The 22791-nt window shown below is 39.5% G+C and overlaps 1 protein-coding gene across 2 annotated transcripts in view; it reads right to left on the bottom strand.

Moving 5' to 3' along the window:
- NIBAN1 (niban apoptosis regulator 1) overlaps nt 1–22791 on the bottom strand; it is a 177428-nt gene that overhangs the window by 66188 nt on the left and 88449 nt on the right. For both annotated transcript variants that reach the window (XM_001164202.7, XM_016934089.4), the window contains exon 5: nt 20999–21166. In XM_001164202.7, coding sequence (XP_001164202.2) covers nt 20999–21166 — 168 coding nt within the window. The remainder of the gene's footprint in view (nt 1–20998; nt 21167–22791) is intronic.

The following is a 22791-nucleotide window of genomic DNA, read 5'->3' as shown; positions in this document are numbered from 1 at the left end:
TTCCTCCCTTCAACCACTGTCAGGTTAAACATAACCCAGTTTTCTCAGTCATATGACCTGGTTGCCAGACCTCTTACTATTCAAGCACTGGACATACTCTAGTATGACCAGCAGTAAGCAGTAAGAGCAGAGATCTAGGTATTCATTGGTTTAATAGCTTAATTAGCTATTGTGACCTTAAATAGCTTTGTGACTTTAAATATATTTCTTAATTTCCATGAACCTCAGTGTCATCTGAAAAATGGAGATAAAATTTGTTCCTCCTTAGTATTGTCATAGGGATCGAAAGAGCATACATTAAACACTCAGTGTATTACCTGGCATTCAATAATTGGTTGCTAGTATTGTTACTTTCTAAAATCCCGCTTCAAATGTAGCAGGAGAAACTGAATATATAATCCTTTAGTTGCCAGGCTCTTTAATACACAACAATTAGGAGCTTGAGCTTTGGAGTTAAACATTCAGGATTGAATTCTGAGTCTACCACTTGATAACTGCCTACCTCTAGGCAATCTCCTTTAGCTATCTAAATCTTGGTTTCCTAAGGACAATAATGCTATTTAACTAAAAGGATTGTTGTCAGCCTTCGCACAGTGCTTGGCACATGGTAAGTGCTCAATAAATATTAGCAATGTGAGCTATCATTAGTATTTTATCGTTATAATTGGCAATCACACTTCTGACAAACTATAATGTACAAACCATTTCATTTTTATTTTCTTCCTCTAGGAGCTATATAACAGCCAATAAACACTTTACAGGTACATTATTCTAGTCTGTGAACAAGTGTGAATTACACATTTGAATAGGGTGAATTTAGAGGAAGCTGTTATCTTCCCTGACATTATTCCAGTAACGGAAGCCACTTCATCGTGAGAGGAAGAGTCTGCAGAGGTGAAGAAATGTTGTTTGGGATCTTTTGCTAAGTCACTTCTTCAAAAGTGATGGTAAGTGTTACAGTCACCAAGGTGACTGTTAAAAAAAATACGTAAAATGAAAACAGATGCATTAAAAAATAATATTTTATTCACAAACTACACATCTAACAAAGGTCTAATATTCAGAACCTTTAAGGAACTTAATTGAACAAGCAAAAAACAAATAATCACATTAAAAATGGGCAAAAGACATGAATAGACAATTCTCAAAAGAAGACATACAAACGGCCAACAAACATATTTTAAGAATGCACATGTACCCTAAAACTTAAAGTATAATAATAATAAATGAAAAAAAAAGAAAAAAAAACATTGGCAGCATTTATAAAAACTAAGTAGTTATAAGTAGTTCACTAAGAACGACCTCATCACAGGTTTTAGCTGAAACAATATAAAACTAAAGAGGTCAAATAAAAAAAAAAGAATGCTCAGTATCACTAATCATCAGAGAAATGCAAATCAAAATCACAATGTGATACCATCTTACACCAGTCAGAATGGCTATTATTAAAAAGTCAAAAAACAACAGATGCTGGTGAGGTGCAGAGAAAAGGGAATGCTTATACATGGTAGATAGGAATGTAAGTTAGTTCAGCCACTGTGGAAAGCAGTCTGGAATCAGCCTTGGTGCCCATCAACAGTGGGCTGGGCAAAGAAAATGTGGTATATATACACAATGGAATACTACACAGCTATTAAAAAAAGAACAAAATCATGTCCTTTGTAGCAACGTGGAGGAAGCTGAAGGCCATTATAAGCAAATTAACACAGGAGCAGAAAACCAAATACCTCATGTTCTCACTTATAAGTGGGAGCCACACATTGAGTACCAATGGACATATAGATGGCAACAGTACACGGGACTATAGAGGTGGGGGAAGGGTACAGAGTTGAAAAACCTAACTATTGTATACTATGCTCAGTACTTGGGTAACGAGACCATTCATACCCCAAACCTCAGCATCACACAGTATACCAATGTAACAAATCTGCACACGTACCCCAAAATCTAAAACAAGTTGAAAAAAAATAATTTTTAAACAAAAAGAAAGGATGCTTAATGGGTCACAGCCAACAAAACAGTGACTTAAATAATGGCATCATGCAACACATTTCACTTTGCCTGGTCAGTCTCAGTCAGAAATCTAACTGCTAAGATTGATTTTCATTAATCATCCAAATAATAAGCCAAAAATACTGTTTTATGTAAAGGAAGGCTTAAACACAAATGATAGTAGGCGATGAGGAGCATGAGAAAAAAAGTTGTAAAGCTGATGGAAAATGAAAAATAAACAAGTAACTGCACAGATAGTCAAAAAAGAAAGCAAAATCTTCCAAAGAAATTGCCTTTGCTGTTAACAAGTAAAATAGACCTTTCTCCTAAACAATCTGGAATGCTTTATTAACTATTCTTATCATTTCCAGATGCTTTTTCAAATGATGACCTACTTCCCATGCTCCTTTATTCAGTTAAAAAAAATGAGTATGTGCTTACTACACCCCTACACTCAGTGCTAATGGCTGAGATGTAATAGTAGATGGGCATAGACTTGGCTTCTAGGAACTCCTAGTTTTAGGAGTCAGATAAATAAATAGTCAATGATGACATGATGTGATTAGAACTGTGATGGAAGTAAGGACAGGTACGAGAGAAGGAAGGACAGATGAATGGACAGATAGAAGAAAATTGTGGGGCTTTCACCTACCCTGAAAGATTAAGAAAGGTGTTCGGGTGGAAATGACATTTAACTTAAGGCCTTCAGAAAATCAAAGTTAGGAGTCCAAAAGTGAGCTATTGGCTTAGGATTTAGTTCTAAGGGCTGAAAGATGCAGAGGGAATTGAAAATAGTGTTATAATTCTAGGATGTGTTCTTTGGAGGAAAGTTAAGAAGACACAAAATGTAATTTTAAGATGATAATGTGTAACAATCCACTTAACCCAACTGTCAGCTCCCTATAATAATATTTCAATTTCAAATCTGTTCCCTTGTCTTCAGTTATGAAATTCACATTTCCAGAGACATCTAAATTAGATCATAAGTTTCTTAGATTCCTGACCTGGTAAAAAATATACATGGTATGAAGAGAACAGTACTGTGTTCATTTAAAGCCACCAAATATGGAACTAGAAATCAGAAGAAAACCAGAGATGGCAAAATTTTAGACCAATGGCAACTCACTCATCTATGCTGGTAATTTCACTACCCTTCATCCTGACCAAACCCAATCATAAATGTCAATCAGCCTATCTCAAAATTAGTGATATTTAGAACTTCACCTAGCAATTCGAGAAAGCTTTTGGCTTGCAAGGTATCTATGAAAGAAAGAGTGGAAGTTTTGCACCCCTTTCATCTAATCAAAATCCAAAATTTCTTCCCCCTTCTATTGTTATTCATTTATCAGCACAGATGTGCATAAACCAATTCATTTTAAAGTCAAATACTAAATATGATGACTTACATCTGTACAAAAATCTGAAGTGCAGTATCTATACTAATGCGGTGACATCAGCAAGGCCAAACAGGAAGCTGAGGTATAGCCCTCATCACACACAGACCCTCTCTCTCGGTCTCTCTCTCTCTCTGTCACACACAAACACCCCTACACACAAACACACACACACACACACCCCAAAAGTGTCTCAGCTATAATATTGCATTCACTTAACGAATAGCCTTATTGCAAAACTTTGTGGTTTGTGACTAGGGTCTATTGTGCCAGGAAAAATATCTCCCTCTGTGCATGTTAAGCTTCTTCTGACAAGAAGCACTAGAAAGGTACAAACCACCTATGTTCTTAGCAAGAATGACTCATTATTATTGGCACAAGGAGACTACAACTTTGTGGTAAGGCTTTTTGTTCTCAACTTGAAAATACCTAATCTGATATCCTAAAGCCTGGAGAAGAAAAAAAGAAGGATATCTTCAACTATTATCCTCCTCACTAGGGATTTAAGAAGGAAAGGACAATGGCTAAGGTGTGTGATAAGGTTACATCCTGCTTGACCCACCGTGTTTCCTGGAACAGAACCACTTGGGCTTGGGCCCGAGTTCACTTAAAGTGAGATGGAATGAGGCAAAATGATGTTCCTGATCTATTTTCCATTTCTTTTATTCCACTTATCCTGGAACGTCAGGAGGAAATCATCCTCAAACTCTCCTCTGTTAATTGAGTGGGATAGCCTTACAAATTGAGTTTGGTTTATAAGCAATGACTGTGTTTTCGGTTTGTTTTGCCCCCAGCATCTAAGACAATGTTCTGGACACAGTAGACCCTTACCTTAATAGAGGCTCTTTTGTTCCAGCTTTTGTCTACCCTGTCACTTAAAGTGTCCCGTGTCACACAACGGGACAGTGTGGCAGTCTAATAGTTTCTAGGGAAAGGTGGGGAAGGAAAAAACAACAAATGAAGAGAAGTCTCAGTTCCTTTCTTAGCTGGTGATTGCATGAGCCATGCCCTGATCTCCCACCAGAAAGGAACTTGGCAGGGAGGGGCTTTGTCTGGTAAGATGTGAAAGTGGGTGCTTTGCTTTCATTGCTCCTTCCTAACTTCCAACTTCCTTCTTTTTTACCTCCTTTTCTAAGCCTCTTAAAATAGAAATGTCCCACTAACACCCAGATGTTGTTGACTTGCAATATGATTTGTGGTCTCCAAAAGAAAATGCTAAAAAATTGTTTTAAAAAATTCAGGTCAGATCAGGACTTCCCCAACCCCCTCAGCAACAGCCAGTATGGGAATCCAGTTAACAAAAGAAAATGCTGAAAGGAAAAAAAAATAAAGGCTAAGTACTTAAAACACAAAGAACTGGTAATAGATAAGTACCATGAATTTTTCAACCCCACCCCTGCAACATATCCCACAAAATTATTCTCAGCTGTACATTTGCATAAACCAAGAAAATTCTAGCTTTGGAGAACATTTATAGAGTACACAGTTTACCACAGGAACACCCTTTTGGGTTAAGGCACAACTTCATGTTTAAAAGCAGAGAAAAGACTTAACTTCTGCATCTCAATTGTCACCTGAGTTTCAATTGATGTAGCAGCTCATGTCCCTCTCAAGTAGATATCAAGAAATTATCCATGTCAAGTTCAGTAGGAAGTGAGTATCCTCAAATCATCTGTTCCTGAATAAGGAATGAGATTTGATTTTTTAAAAAATATCAGCTAGTCAAACACAGGGCACACAGTATGTGTTTAATAAGTACCTGCTGACTGAGAAGACACATGGTACAGTAGTTTAGAACACGGGCTTGAAGTCGGCCTGCCTGGCTTTAAAATCTTGTCCTGATCACCAGCTGTCTTACCAGCTGCCCCAGAACCCTCGTCTATAAAATGGGCATGATGACAATAATAGTGCCTACCTCACAGGACTGCTGTGAGGATTAAATGAGTTAATACAGTGGCTTTCCAAGTAGGGTCCCCAGGCCAGTAGTATCAGCATCAGCATTACCTGAGAACATGTCAGAAATGCAAATTCTTAGGACCCACCCCAGGCCAGGGAATTCCAGTGCATACTTAAGCAAGGGGAACAGACTAAACAAATTTTAGGCATATTGCTTTCCTCTGGGATTTTATGGTCATGTCTAAGGGAGAGGTGGTACATTGCCTCTCACTTGGACAGAAGAAGGGGATAAAAGTAGAAGGGAAGAGAGGTATTTTATCTTACTAGTGGAGATCATCCATGTACACCTACACACGGTACAGCTTACCAGAGTGAGCTCTTACGTAAAATTAGATCATACAGTATAAAAAGCGAAAGGGTCACACTGGAAATGCAAAACTCAGTAAAGAAAATGTATCTCAGTTGTGCTTGCTATTAAATTCAGGATTATTTTCAAAAAGGAAATCCCATGAAGAGTCTAGTTGTGGTCCTCTCACTAAAATATTATGAAGAGTTTAATTTTATCTTACAATTGCTAAGCACACTGTGGCCATTCACTACTTTTATTTGCATTCACTACTTTTTTTTTTTTTTTTGAGACAGAGTTTCACTCTGTTTCCCAAGCCGGAGTGCAGTGGCTCCATCTCGGCTCACTGCAACTCCACCTCCCATGTTCAAGCGATTCTCCTGCCTCAGCCTCCTGAGTAGCTGGGATTACAGTTGTGCGCCACCATGCCCGGCTAATTTTTGTATTTTTAGTAGGGATGGGTTTTCACCATGTTGGCCAGGCTAGTCTCAAACTCCTGACCTCAAATGACCCACCCACCTTGGCCTCCCAACGTGCTAGGATTACGGGCATGAGCGACTGCGCTCGGCGCACCATTCACCACTTTTTTATTGTGCTGTTGAATATCACTTCAAACATTAAATTCATATTATAAAAATCATGAATCTTTACCAGTAATACAATTTGAGAAAAATAAAAATTAAGTTGCTGAGCAAAATACCTTATGTTTAAAAGGAAGACTCTAGGCAACAACGATTCTCTAACTCTGAAGGGATGCTGTTTAAAATGTACGTTTCTGGGCTCCTTTCCTCAGAGATTCTAATTCGTAGGTCTGGAATAATGCCAGGGACTCTGAAACTGTAAAAGTCTCTTCCCCTCCACTCTGATCCCACACCAAGTCATTCAGAAGCAGTGGTTGATAGATTACAATATGCTAAAAGTTTTTATCTTTAAATAACCTTAAATGAGTAATATCTTCTGATTAAGCAAAGTTTTCAGAGCTAAGAGCTAATCCTTTATACATAGGAAAGGTTTAAACTCTCTTTGATAGAAAGCTTCCTAAAATGTATTCCACATTTCTCTATCATCTAACACATAACACGTAGGATATAATTTACTCTTGATGACTGAGGTTTGTTTATTATTGTTATGATTGATATGTGCTATAGTTGCAGGGAGCATTCAACAGAGTTGGCAGAAACATGGATCCCTAAAATGGCTCTACAACTCTAAAAAGTTCTGAATGTCAGGTTTAGCTTTTGAGTCATTTCCCCCGCTGTCAAGGTGGCAAATATATAGCCCAAGAAGGTGGCTTTTGAGTCATTTCCCGCAAGGTCAAGGTGGTAAATGTGCAGCCTCAGAACCTCAAGGATAATGCAACAGAGCTGCAAAATGAATGGTTGCTCTAAAGATGGAAGCAGCCTTTGTAAAACTGCCTTAGTGACAGCTAACTTTTCAACATCATACAATTTTTGTCAACACCATGCAAAAACCTATGGTGTTCAGCAGCATAGCATACTCTATACTGTAAACAACCCTCTTACTGAAGAAAAGACATCGTGGATAAATTGCACTTCCAAAAGTTCTTTTGAATACCTCAATGAACTGGCAACAACGTAAGACCTGTTATAGATTGAATTGTATACCCCCCAAATTCATATGTTGAAATCTTGATTCCCCCAAATCTCAGAAAGTGTCCTTGTTTGGAAATACGGTCATTGCATATGTAATTAGTTTAGATGAGATCATTCTGGAATAGGATAAGCCCCCAATCCAATATGACTGGTGTCCTTATAAAAGAGGAAAATGTGCTAGCTGGGTGCAGTGGCTCATGCCTGTAATCCCAGTATTTTGGGAGGCCAAGGTGGGCAAATCACCTGAGGTCAGGAGTTCAAGACTAGCCTGGCCAACATAGTGAAACCCCGTCTCTACTAAAAATACAAAAATTAGCCAAGCATGGTGGTGTGTGCCTGTAATCCCAGCTGCTTGGGAGGCTGGGGCTGGAGAATCACTTGAACCTGGGAGGTGGAGGTTGCAGTGAGCTGAGATCATGTCATTACACTCCAGCCTGGGTTACAAGATCAAAACTCTATCTCAAAAAAAAAGAAAAAGAAAAAGAGGAAAATGTGGACACAGACACATACATAGGGAAAATGCCATGGGAGGATGAAGGCATGGATCAGAGTGATGCTTATATAAGCCAAGGAGAGAAGCCTGGAATGGATCCTTTTCTCATTGCCCTCAGAGGGAACCAACCCTGCCATCATCCTGATTTTGAACTTTGAGACAATACACTTCTGGTGTTTAAGTCACTAAGTTTGAGGTGTTTTGTTACAACAGCCCTAGCAAACTAATACAAAACCCAAAAACATAAGGCAAGTCTTGAAGCTAGTTTTCACTTTGAAGACACTGATAGAACCTAGTGACCTTAAGCTACCTTTTTCTAGCCTCCCAGGATGCTGAATACCAGAATCAAAGAACCAATGCATATAATGTGCCAAATTAAATTGCAGAAACCACCCACATACACATGGTCTTAGCCCATTCTAAGGAAAATTGTCTGTCTCAAACCTAGGCATTGAGTGAAAGAGATAAATATTTCTCTTGAGAAATCATAATCAGAAGGATGTCCCCACAATCTTTATGGCCTAAATGCACATTAGCTACATGGTCCAAATATCTGGTAGTGTACTCAAGCATCTAGTAAGAGGAAACACAAATCCTCTCAGGAACTCACCTTCAACTGGCTTCAGTGAAATATGAGCTCATCATCAAAAAAATCACAAAATAAGTAAGTTAATAAGGTACCATGAGTAAGAGCCAGCACAAATAACAGCAGAATACAACCCACAGGGATCTTGGATATTAAAATTAGCAAACACGGAATATAAAATATATTGTTTGACATGTTTAAAAATATTTTTAAAAATTGGAAACATAAGTAAAAAGAGATTATTTTAAATGACCAGATTAGAAAAAGAATGAAAATAATTAATAGAAATGAAAAATAAAAAAATTAAAATTTAAACTCAGTAGATAAAGTTAGTAATGGATTAAATACAGATGAAGAGAGAAGTAGAGAACTGAATGACAGAGCACAGAAACTGTTCAGGGAAAAAAAAAGAGAGAAAAAAGATAGAAAATATAAAATTAAAAGTTAACAAGTAGGCTGGGCATGAAGGCTCACGCCTGTAATGCCAGCATTTTGGGAGGCTGAGGCAGGTAGATCACTTGAGGTTAGGAGTTCGAGACCAGCCTGACCAACATGGTGAAACCCCATCTCTACTAAAAATACAAAAAATTAGCTGGGCATGGTGGTACACACCTGTAATCCTAGCAACTTGGGAGGCTGAGACAGGAGAATCGCTTGAACCCAGGAGGTGGAGGTTGCAGTAAGCCAAGATCATGCTATTGCACTCCAGCTTGGGCAACAAGAGGGGAACTCTGTATCAAATTAAAAAAAAAAAAAAAGGTTAAGAGGTGAGGAAGATAGACTATCTAATGTACATGTAATCAGATTTCTTAAAAGAGACAGGGAATAGAGGAAAAGAGGAAATAATGGCTGAGAATTTTCCAAAGTTGCTTAAAAAATAACCCACAGATTCAGGAAGACCAACAAATTTCAAGCAGTATAAATAAATAGGAAATCTGTAGCTAAGAAACATTCTTGTGAAACTGCAGAATACCAAAGACAAAAAAAAAGATGTTTTTAGAAAAAAATAGGAAAGAAAGCAATCAAATTACCTTGAAAGGAACAAGAATTAGGCTGATAGCATATTCCTCAACTTCAGTAATGGAAGCCAGAAGATCATGAAACAAAATATTCAATGTGGTGACAGGAAAATAACTGCTGCACCAAAATTTCATATGCAGTGAAAGCATCTTTTAAGAATACGAATGAGATAAAGACATTTTCTCATGAGAGAATGAGATAAACAAAAACTGAGAAAAAGATTAGAAACATCTTTTGAACAAACTTACAGAAAATTCTACAAGATGTACTTCAGGCAAAAGGAAAACGTTTCCAGATGGACAGTCTGAGATGCAAGAAAAAATTATGAGCAAAGAAAGCAGTGAAGGAGATCAGAACATGCCATCTCAGAATATACTGCATTGGCATATTGATTATTTTGAGCCAAAGGCAATTGAGAAACAACAGATGCAAGAAGAGCTCCCCGCCCTTGTCCTTTTTGCTTAAAAGCAAGGCATAAATTTTCCATGAGAAAGGTGCCCTCCTGGTACCAGGAAGAAGAGAATATTCTTATCACCAGAGTTAAAGAGTCAATGCCAAGATGAATCTGCACAAATATACCTTAGTAAAATAACCCTTATCTTCCACTAGATTGCCCAGAGTTCCCATTTTCCCACAATTTTGCACTCTTAGGAACTCAAATCTCTTTCCTTTGTTGAGCCACTTCTCCACAATTTATTACTTTTGTTAAATTGGTATATAAGCCCCCAAGTCTAACTGCTTCTTTGGAAATTTTCTCTTTGTTTTCTGTGAAACCCATTTTGCCATGTAAATAATGACATTAAATAAAATGTGTATGCTTTCCTCCTGTTAATCTGCCTTTTATCAGCTTAATTCACCGATTCCAGCAGAACCTAAGAGAGTATAGTAAAAGTTTTTCCTCCTCTACAGTGGTAAAAATGCAGTAAATATTACAATTTTATAAAACAGCAATAATAATATATTGATTGGTTAAAAATTGAAAAATGTAATTAAAGTTTAAGTCCACAACAACCTATAAGTGGAGAGGGGTGTTAAAGGAGCTAAAGCCTTCTAAGTTATCTATATTTTTTGAGAGAAAGTTAAGGATGTTGATTAATCTTTGGCTTTGATAAGTTCTGCAAGTTAAAATTTCTAGGATACCCACTAACAAAATAAAAATAGAATATATGAAATAAAAATAGAATATAAAATATATTGTGTTTATTATTATTGCTAATAATAAAGTTTTAATAATAATCAATCCAGAAGTCAAGAAAGTAGAAGAAAGGAAACAGAAAAGGTGGGATATGTAGAAAACACAAAGTAAGATAGTAAATTTACAAACAAAAATATGAGTAATTATAACACATGTAAAAAAACTAAATGCTCATTTAACGATGATGATATATCCTTTAAATGATGTATATGTACCATTTAAGTGATAAACATCTCTTAAATGATACACATCATTTAAAGACTGTCAGATGTTTTTAAACTTTAAGGCAAATAGCATTAATAGCAATAAAATGTGCCATTTCATAATGATAAAAATTTAATTCACTAGGAAGATATAATTCTAAGCATGAATCTATCTAGTAACATTACATATATATGTGTATGTATATGTGTGTGCTTATATATACACACATATATGTGTGTAGATGTGTATATATACATATATAACTCAAAACATACAATTCAACAATAGAAATGCAAATAGTAAAATCAGTCAATCATCACAGTGGCAGATTTGAATGTACTTCTCTCAATAACTGAAAAATTTAGCATAGCAAAAAATCCACAGAGGAGGTCTACAGAAAATAAATAAATAAATAAAAACAAAAGTAAGGATATAGATTTGAATGACACTATTAACACACCTCAGCTAATGGACATACAAGGCTATAGAATATATATTGTTTTCAAGGGGCTTTGAGCTTTTATAAAAATTGACCATATGCAGGGACATAAAGCAAGGTGTAGCAAATTTTAAAGGATGATATCATACAAATCAGATTTTCTGTCCACAGTGCAATTAAGCTAGAAATCAATAATTGACATAGAGTATATGTTTGGAAATTAAGAAACACAATTCTAAGTAACTCGTAAGTTAAAAATAATAATAATAGAAATCAGAAAATATTTAAATCCAAATGGTCCTGCATATCCAAACTTGTGAGATTCAGCTAATGTAGAGAGAAATCTATAGCATTTAAATGCTTGTATTAGAGCAGAAAAATGGCCGATGACTAATGAGTATATTAGCTTTCTAGTGCTGTAAAACAAATTACCCCTAAAGTTAGTGGCTTGAAACAACAAATATTTATTATCTCTCATAGTTTTTATGGGTCAGGAATTCAAAAATAGCTTGGCTGGATAGTTCTGGCTTGAGGTCTCTCATGAAGTTGCAGTCACATGTTGGCCAAAGCTGCAATCGTTTGAAGGTTTGACAGAATAGAAGCATCCACTTCCAAGGAAGTTTACTCACATGGTTGTCTTCTCTACATAGGCCTCTCCAGAGGGACGCTCATGTATTCTCACGTGACGACTAGGTTCTCCCAAATAAGTGATCCAAGAGAAAGTCAGGCAGAAATGATTCTTTTTGGTGACCTATTCTTGAAAGTCACATACCATCACTTCTGCCACAGGCTGTTCATAAGAAGTCACTATGTCTGGCCAACATTCAAGTGGAGGAAAATTTGACTCCATTTTTTGAAGGAAAGAATGTTAAAGAATTTGCAAGTGCTTTAAAATCATCACAATGAGCTAAGCATCTACCTGGAGAGATGAGAAAACAAAGCCAGCGAAATAAAGCCCAAGAAAATAGAAGAAAGACAATTTTTAAAACATCAGAAATTAACATAATAGAAAACAAATATACAATAATCTCCCCAGTCCAAATCTGTGTTTTTTTAAGGAGTTGATAAGGCCAGGCACGATGGCTCATGCCTATAATCCCAGCACTTTGGGAGGCCAAGGCGGGTGGATCACCTGAGGTCGGGAGTTTGAGACCAGCCTGACCAACATGGAGAAACCTTGTCTCTACTAAAAATACAAAATTAGCCGGGCATGGTGGCGCATGCCTGTAATCCCAGCTACTCGGAAGGCTGAGGCAGGAGAATCGCTTGAACCTGGGAGGCAGAAGTTGCAGTGAGCCAAGATCGCGCCATTGCATTCCAGCTTGGGTAATAAGAGTGAAACTTCGTCTCCAGAAAAAAAAAAAAAGAAAAGAGGAAGTTGAAAAATTCATCAAGGAAACAAGAGAGGAGGCACAAGCAAACAAGAAAGAGGAAACAGCTACAGGCACTACAGAGAATAAAGAGGGCATCATGAATATATCCTTAAAAAGTAAGAGGATATTATGCCACCAAACTTCAAACATAAACAGAATGGACAACTTTCTAGAAAAGTGTAACCTACTAAAACTGAGTTAAGAAATGGAAAAACTGGGGCCAGGCATGGTGGCTAATGCCTGTAATTCCAGCACTTTGGGATGCCAAAGTGGGAGGATCACTTGAGGTCAGGAGTTCGAGACCAGCCCAGCCAACATGGTGAAACTCTGTCTCTACTAAAAATGCAAAAAAAAATTACCCAGGTGTGGTAGTGTGCACTTGTAATCCCAGCTACTCTAGAGGCTGAGGCAGGAGAACATCTTGAGCCAGGGAGGCAGAGGTTGCAGTGCGCCCAGATAGCACCACTGCACTCCAGCCAAGACTCCATCTCAAAAAAAAAAAAAAAGAAATTGAAAAACTGAATAATCCTGTAACATTTTTAAAATTTAACTTAGTAGTTTAAGATCTTCTCACAAAGAGAACACCTAAGATGATTTTACAGGCACGCTCTGCCAAATATTAAAACACGCAAATAATTCTAGTTTTACACAAACTATTTCAGATTATAGCAAAGGAAAAGAAAAGATGCATCATTTTATGAAGCAAAAATAACCTTGGTGCAAAAATCCGAAAATGCACTGAAAAATAGGAAAATTACATGCAAATACACTCATTAACACAGATGTGAACATTCCTTTAGATACTAGCAAACCCAATCAAAACTAAATACCTTTAAACCAGCAACAAACAGTAAGTGTTCACAGCAGCACTGTTAATAATAAATAGTGGAAACAACCCAAATGTCTATCTAGAGTAACACAGATATTAGAAATTATGGTATGTTAATGTAATAGAATATGTTTAGCTTTGAAAGTCAATAAATTGCAGCTACAAGCAATAACATGGATGAAGCACTGGAATATAATACTGAACAAAAAGAAGTCATGGGAGGAAACATAGTAAAATTCCATATGGATAAAGTTAAAAACACACAAAATGATTAAGCATATGTGATAAAGCTGTAAAGAAAAGCCAAACATAAAATCTAGTATGGAGCTTTCTCAAAGGAAAAAGAAGGCTATAGGATCAGGGAACGACACATAAGAAATTTCAGAGGTAACAATAACGTTCTTTATACTCTATACATACTTTACAAACATTCTTCTAAATCTACTCAATATTTAATTTTAAAAACTCAAAACAACTAATAGAGTAAACAATAGCTCCAAGCATGATTCCCTCCCGTATCACGTTCTCTAAGCTTGTTCATGGTATGGGAAGAATGAATGTGGCTCACTGTTCAATAACAACAGATGAGAATTTTATCCAAATTCTCCAGGATATTTATATTTAAAAGAAATTCTGGGCTATATGCCAAATAGAGTCCTTTCATAATGTTGATTATCTAACCACATATTAAAACAGCCATTGCATTTACTATGTCATTCTAATAAATATGTTTCAATTGTAATATATCCTGTCTATAAGTAAAAGAAGAAAAACAAACCCAAAACTTGAAAGCTATTCAGGCTTTGCCACAGTTGATTATAGTAATATCAAAAACTGTCCAGTGATTTTGGAATCTACCCAATCTAAATAGCACGAACAAAACAATTTTTTTTTTTGCTTAAATGAACTTTAACTCTGCTTGTGTAATTTTTTTTAATGATTGTTCCAATTTGTCATCCTGAACTATCATAACCATACAATTTTTAGACCTTCATACCAAATAACTATTTGGTTCACTGGAACTGAGGGAGATGGGGTGGAAGTCCGTGATTGCACTGAAAGAGCACCATGTTTGATGGGCCAAAAGAAGCATTCAAATGTAGTTCCTGGCAACACTGCTTTAGACAACAGTGAACCCAGGACTATATAACCCATATACTGCTGGGGAGAAACACTGAATGGCTAATAGAGAGCAGTTCTGTTTATTCTAGTCTGTGATGGAAACCTGTTCTTCTAGTTCCAACTCTTAAATTGCTTTGAGAGCTTCAAGTAATTTAAGTAAATCTGTTAAGTATAAATAATATAAAGGCATATTTTAGATCTACTATTTTTAAAGTATTCCAACCCATGCCCTCACAAGCAGTGCAATCTTCCTTTACAAATTAGAGTTTTTACTTAAATTGCATGAAATCATACATGGTTTGCATTTTAAACTACACTAAATTAACCAGTAGAGAAGCTATGCTATCAAATATTTTATCTTCAGAGCACTTCTAAACTAAAAGATATAGTCATGGTTAGCCTGTGGACAAAATACCAAGTTAAACTCAGATCATACAATTTATTGAGAAGCCAGATATACCCAGGTCTCAGGTGATCTTAAGTGAATAGCTCTGGATTTGCTTCACTCTGGATCATGCAAACATATCATGCAAAGAATAGATTGATTTAATAGCAGCATGTTTAAAATGCCCAAGAGATGAGTCTTTTAGAAAGTAACACTGAGAAGACAACATGATATCTACAACTGAAACAGACGTCAAAGGCCAGGTATTGGGACAACTGGTTCTCAGCCACTAACTAGCTGTGACCTATTTGAGCCTTATCATAATTAAACCCTGAGGGACTGGAATAGGTGACCATGAAAGTCCCTCCCAAATTTAGAGTTTCATGGACCATGGGTGAGGGGAAGTTGGGGAGGGAAGGGAATGACTACTTCCTAAGTAAAAACCACATACTCACAAGGAGACAGAGAGAAATATTTCTAATTGTAGAGTATTAACTATGTGAGGCAAAGAGCACAGGCTAAACTCCAGAAGAGAATGTAGCTCAAGCAGAGAGAACACTTTTAAAGAATTTTGCTTGGGATATTCCTAGGAAAACAGGAAATTAATATCTACTTATTTATTAACGGTAACTAGCAAGCATTTTGCTTGCAGTGCATAGAGGGTTTTATGTATGCATTTCAACACATGTATACTATAGAATATTTTTATAAGTAAAAGCATTCAAAGATATGTTCATGACAATTGTATTCTTACTTATCTATCTCTAAACATTATTAGTTTGTACTAAAGTGCCCAAAGGAGCCTAAGTAAAAGTTAGAATTTTCCAACTCATAGATATGTGCATGTCCATAAACATAAGCATGTGCCACAAAATTCAAAAGTATGTTTTCACATATTACAAACTAAAATTCATTGTATATTTTCAGTTATAATTGATTGATCTCCACACTAGATGCATAGTCTCTCAAGTAATGAACTTGCTTCGTAGGTGACCAGGAAGCAATAAGCTGGGGAAAATAGAGCTGAGATTTGCTGCTGAGTGTTGCACAGCAAGAAGATCATGTTCAAATAAACACACCAAAAAGGATTTGCTCTGTCTGATTTGAATTGTAAGGTCCTCTGTTGTTCTAAATTTCAATTTAATTCCACAACATTTATTGAACACCTAAAACTTGCAAGTATCAAAATCAAATCTAATAAAGGCATGGGATTTCTGGGGTAAGAGCTCAAGGCATGTAATACTGACAGAGTAACCAATTCCAACACATAATCACTGTTATAGCTCCACATTCCACCTGACTCACTCCATACAAGCAATGTTGGATGTTACCATTGTCATAAGTGATTGAACTAGTCCAACTTGAAGCACCGATTTGCAGAGTGTCTTTATATTGTTGTGGTCTTTTCACCAAAATTCTATGGGCTTTTCTTTGATACTACCGTTTTCAACCCGTGTGCACGCATGCTTCCCAGATCGTCTACCGTCCTCTCTTTCTTAGTGTTCATGACGATGTGAACACTGGCATCTGTTCAGTGGCAGTCCTGGCTGTCCTTCAAGCTAGCACAGCACTGTTGAACAAAACTTTGCCAGCATTACACCTCCTTTCCAGAATCACCATTCATCCAGTGATGGCTGCCTTCTAACATCCAGTTCCTCTGTTCCCCCAAATCCTTTAGTCTGAGTACCATGGGTTGATATTGACAAATGCCTTCCCTCACTCTGGTGCAAGCTACTGCCATCTGTTGCCAGCCAAAGCTTTTTAAGTGGCCTCCTGGCCACCCACCATGCTACCCTCTCATCCACTGCCTACATTGCAGCCATTGTGACCTTTCTGAAGTGAATATCTGATGAAGTTGCTCATTTACTTAAAATCCTAATGGCTTCCTATTGCTGTTATAATAGAGTCCAAGTTCCTAATATGCATCACAAAGCCCCTTATAGCATGGATCCTGCCCATCTTCCTCTCTCCTCTCTAAGCACCAGTCACACAAAATTCTTCCTGTTCCTTTAATGGTCCATGCTCTATCTAACTTCCTGGCCCTCCCATATCCTATTCCTCCTCCAGGAACACTTTTTCTCCTTCCTGCACATTTACATGCCAAGAAATGATTATCCTGAGCTGGAAGAACAGACTTGCATCGATAATGATCATTATTCCATATCGCATGTGTTCAGCCCTCTGTATTGTCAGGAGCTTTAACTATAACCCATAACTACAATCGTATTTTGCAAACTAAAGTTCTGAAGAATAGGGTTGCATTTTGGACAACAGGACTGTCTCAGAACATCTTGGCTTTATATAAATCTCAGTTTGTGGCAGCAGACATTCAGAACCACAGCCTTCCCTGATCAGAGACAAGGGATTACAGTGTGACTCCAAAAGGGACAGAGGACAGCAGCTACTATTCTAGGATCATACTATACAGTTGGCTTGACATTTAGTCCAGTGAGGTGGAGTGGGATGTTTTACTAAGGATTAATCTTGTGGGATTTTCTTATGCCTGCCCAATGAAGAGGTGCCAAAACTAAATAAAAGCAAAACACACATGAAAGTGCACATGTGAGCATGCACACACACACACACACACACACACACACACACACACACACAACCTTTATTCTCCTTAGGATACAAAATAATCTTTGAGGCTCCTAAAGGCTGCTCTCTCCTTTGAAGGAGGGAGAAACATAGAGCTCTCTACTGGCCCTTACCTACCTTAGGAGCTAGCCTTACTGTTGGAGAACAGGGCATAATCAGGCCCTTCATCAGGGTTAAATAGGAAACGCCCACCCTATAAGGAAAAGCAGGACAAGGGGGTTCTAGATTCAGAATGAATGAACATGAAAATGTAGCCAAATTCAGACCCAACACTTCTGGCGCAAGTGGGCTAGGTTGTGGTGGAATTTGAGTGCTAGGAGACATGTCCTGGAACCCCAAGCGAGATCAACATGCCTAGCATCAGCTGCTAGCGTTACAGGAAAGGGGTCCCGATCCAGATCCCAAGAGAGGGTTCTTGGATCTCGCGCAAGAAAGAATTCAGGGCAAGTGCACAGTGCAAAGGGAAAGCAAGTTTATTAAGGAATAAAAGAACGGCTGCTCCATAGACAGAGCAGCCCAGAGGGCTGCTGGTTGCCCATTTTTATGGTTATTTCTTGATGATATGCTAAACAAGGGGTGGATTATTTACGCCTCCCCTTTTTAGACCATGTAGGGTAACTTCCTGACGTTGCCATGGTATTTGTAAACTGTCATGGCACTGGTGGGAGTGTAGCAGTGAGGATGACCAGAGGTCACTCTCATTGCAATTTTAGTTTTGGTGGGTTTGGGCTGGCTCCTTTACTGCAACCTGTTTTATTAACAAGGTCTTTATGACCTGCATTTTGTGCTGACCTATCTCATCCTGTGACTTAGAATGCCTTAACCATCTGGGAATGCAGCCCAGTAAGTTTCAGCCTCATTTCCAGCTCCTGTTTAAGATGGAGTTGCTCTGGTTCACACGCCTCTGATACTAGAATGCCTAGGACCCGGTTCTCAACAGAGAAGCACGGTGGCCTGAGAGTCAATGAAACAATGGCCACAGCAGGCTGACAGCCCTTCCTCATCTGCATGCGGGTAGAGGATAGCAGGCTCCCAGCAGCCACCTCAGGGTTTCTGGCCCTTATCCCAGCCCTAATTTTAAATATATTTCTTAACTTTTTGGGTAATTATGGGAAAAAGTGGTTAAGTGGCAGCTTGTGAAAGCCTGCTTCTGGTTTACTCAAAATAATACAATGAGTAACAGGCAGAGACTAGAACAGAAAATGTGACACAATAAAGATGAGTGGTACATCATGCTGTCAAAAACAGAAAAAGAGGCAAGAAAAGAAAGGTCTGCTCCTTGGCCCATGATAGTCAAGGACTGTTCCCTACAATGTTATCACAGCTTCTGGTTCTGACTGGAGCTACTGGAAGTTATGCCAAATTAAGTCTGCATAAAGCCTCAGCGAGGATAAAACAGTTTCTGGGCAGAGGAATGTGACACAGAACCAAGGAAATATGACTAGACCTCATTATCTTGGTGCCTTTGATAACATACTGGAGAGCAGAGTGGGGTTTTGAATGGGCTGAAATCTTCCATAAATGGAGTCTAAATGCAGGCTACATAACATCCAAAAACTCCTCAGAGAAAGTCCTATTATGTACATGAAAGGGGGAATGCAGTAAGTCCCATTTGGCTGGGCAGGGAGCATTCTGCACTCAGTGAAACTTCGCAGTTCCTGTGCTGAGTGCCAACTGCATGTTCCTACTAGACCGAGGCCCTAAACACAGACGGGCAAGTGTAGTGGAAAATGAGCTAAAGGGTGCAGTCAGTGCTGGGCAATTTTTTGTCTCTAGAACATCAAAAACACAAGGCAAGATTTTAATAAGGGTATCATTTTTTAAAAAAAGTTCCTAACTAGTTATGATCCAGTTTGATGATGAATGTTACTCAGAGTTGCTGTGGCAAAACAGACTGACCTTATCTTTTTCCGTGAGTCCCCATCAATACACAGCTAAAACCAAGAGTTAGTTGAGATGCATCACTAGTGACTCTCGCTCTGTGGGACTGACACTCTCAGGGAAACCTCTGAATTTTAAAATAAGTATACAGTGAAATTAACCATATTAGGAAATAAAGGCACAATGGGTGAGGTGACTCAGCTCAAATGTCACCTGCTCATAGAGGACTCCCCTGGGGAGCTGAAAGTTCGGCACTCCTTTCTTCACTAGTTAGTAACCTCTCGTTGCTCTTTAACACATTAACTGTGATAACTTTCAAATGATAATTGGTGGGTGTTTATCCATCCTCCCTGTTTGAATTTCAACTCCCAGAGACAGGAACTCTGTACGCTTCATTACTCTGTTCCTAACACCTACGTAGAGGCTGGCACAGAGTAAGCCCTCAGTGCTCTTAGACTGGCTGCCTTTCCAAGTGCCAAGAACAAAGAGCGCAGTTATCTGTAACTGAAGACTTCGTGGAGTCCAGAAAAACCAGCGTTCACCTCAGTATATCAAAAACATCACATATTGGAATGAGAAGTCTCTTTTACTATTGATGTCACATTGCTTAAGTCCATGCCTGGAGGCAACGTGGCCTGAAGCAACACCACCCCAAGGGTGGTTCGCGAACCAGCAGCATCAGCGCCACTCGGCCGTGTGCTAGAAAAGCCAAGTCCAGGCCCCGTGGTGTACCCAGTGAGTCAGAATGTCTGGGGGTGAAGCCTAAGAATGTGTGTTTTAATTAAGTTCTCCTGGTGATTCTTATGAGCCCTAAAGTTTTAAGAACCACTGATCCAGAAACAAATACTAGATTACCACGGACTGTGCCACTCATCTTAACTGAGTAACTGTTATTCAGAAATAAAGATGAAAATAAAAAGGAAATGTCAAAAAGACTAGCATTTGCCAGGGAAAACTGGCACGTTCTTGCTGGCATTTAGATTTTTTTAAATCAGGAAGAAGGAGAGTGAAGTATATGCAAAATGGTCTACATGAATAAACTCAGGACAGTCAGAATGTGACACCCCCCAACTTGCAGCCAGATAACTGCCCCATGTTCTGCTTCACCGGGGCCTCCCAGACCCGCCTGAAAACCAGCAAGCAGGTGAGGCTCCTTGTGCACAGAACTCTCCTTTACCTGTTTCCCTCTTCTTCCCTGGGCAGCACCATCTGTGGCTCTTTTTTTTTTTTTTTTTTTTGAGATGGAGTCTTGCACTGTCATCTGGGCTGGAGTGCAGTGGCGCGATCTCGGCTCACCACAGCCTCTGCCTCCCAGGTTCAAGTAATTCTCCTGCCTCAGCCTCCCAAGTAGCTGGGATTACAGGTGCCCACCACCACATCCAGCTATATTTTTTTGTATTTTTAGTAGAGATGGGATTTCACCATATTGGTCAGGCTGGTCTCGAACTCCTGACCTTGTGATTTGCTGGCCTCAGCTTCCCAAAGTGCTGGGATTACAGGCGTGAGCCACCGCACTTGGCTCATCTGTGGCTCTTTCTAAGAATCACTGCAATAGATGATGGACCAGAACAACTCAGCGAGGGCTGCCCCACTTCCCGCCCCGGGGATGAGAGGGGAGCCGCGCCATACCATGATTGAGATGCCTGACGCAGTCACTCAGGAGGGCACTAAACCTCTTCTGGTCAGCAGCCTCGTGGAAGCAGAAGTAGCCGTGTCTGAGGAAGGGCTGCCACAGGTACACTGGGAATTCCTTGGGCAGGACCACAAAGGGCTGAGTGTTCTCCTTCTCACTGGAGGCTAAAGAAATATTGAAAACACAAATACCTTTTAAAACATGTATCTTTTATTTCAAACGTGTGTTTCAGGTCGTGAGGGTGACTATCTGGGGCAGGCCATGGGATGGAAAGTTGGTGAGATATTTTCACAGGATAGGGAAACTGGGAGCACTGGCTCCTCTGGCATCCCTCCACCAGCTTCCCCTGTCCCACTGCAGTCTGCCTGGCCTCCTACCCAACATCACAGGGACAGTGAGGATACCAGGAACACAATTTTTTCTCTTTTTTGAGACAGAGTCTCGCTCTGTCACCCAGGCTGGAGTACAGTGGCACAATCTTTGCTCACTGCAACCTCCACCTCCCAGATTCAAACGATTCTCCTGCCTCAGCCTCCTAAGTAGCTGGGATTATAGGCGCATACCACCACCTCCAGCTAATTTTTGTCTTTTTAGTAGAGACAGGGTTTCACCTTGTTGGCCAGGCTCCTGACCTCAAGTGATCTGCCCGCCTCAGCCTCTCGAGTAGCTGGGATTACAGGCATAAGCCACCGCACCCGGCTAGTTTTTTTGTATTATTTGTAGAGACAGGGTTTTGCCATGTTGCCCAGGCTGATCTCAAACTCCTGAGCTCAAGCGAGCCATCTGACTTTGCCTCCCAAAGTGCTGGGATTACAGGCATGAGCCACCGCGCCCAGCCTGGGCACAATCTTTCTCAACTTCCTTATGTCTAAAGACCCACAAACGGAGCTTCCTCTGCCCTCCTGCACCTCTGCAGGCCACTGACCACCTGTGCACCCCCTCACTCTACTGGCCCTGCAGGCTCCAGCTCCAACAGGGCAGCTCTCTGCCCTGCACTCTCTCCCTCCTCCCTTTCACTGCCAAACACCACTTGCTGTTTTTATGCCATCAACCTTATTCTCACCTCAGTCTGATTCCTGTCCCCACCAGCTCCTGAAACCCAACTGCTGAAGCCATTTACGTCATCCTGACTGCCAGCCTATGGCTGCTTCTTTTCATCTGACCTGGAATATTTGCTGCTGCTAACAACCCCTTCTTTTGAAAACATTATCTCCCCATGACTTCCAGGAGTGCCTCTCTCCTGGTTTCCTTCATGCTTTGTAGAATTTTGTTTTTTCTTTATCACCTTTATTGGTTCCTCTGCTGACTCTCTCCATCTCCTCGCTAAGCATCGGTGCCTGCCCTGTTCTGTGCTGGCTTCCCCTCCACTCTCAGTCTGTACCCTCCCAGGGTGTGTTCACCCATTCCGTGACTTTTTATATTGTTCCTACAGTCCATAGAACCCTCTCTTCCTTCCTTTCCATCATGCTTTCCCATAAAAAAATTCTCATTCATCCTTCAAAAGTCAGTTCAAAAGCCACTCCTCTGGGATGCCTTTGCTGGCACATCCCACTGCCACCAGAGACAGAGTTAGGTGCTTCCTACCCTGTTCTCCCCAAATACTGCAATGACCTGTTTTCATGCCCAGCGCCCACATTCAGGGTAGGGAGGCGGGGGAGGGGAATGAGATGGATTCCCGTGCTATTCCCCTCCCCAAGGAGCAGAACCACTGCTACCCACTGTGAACGTCTAGAGATACAGACTGCATCTTCCATAGCTTTGTATCCTTAGCCCACAGCACAGTCATGGA

This window comes from Pan troglodytes, chromosome 1 (assembly GCF_028858775.2).
Source record: "Pan troglodytes isolate AG18354 chromosome 1, NHGRI_mPanTro3-v2.0_pri, whole genome shotgun sequence".
NCBI classification, from domain to species: domain Eukaryota; kingdom Metazoa; phylum Chordata; class Mammalia; order Primates; family Hominidae; genus Pan; species Pan troglodytes.
Note: the sequence above shows the minus strand (reverse complement) of the source record. Positions and strands in the feature narration are given on the sequence as shown.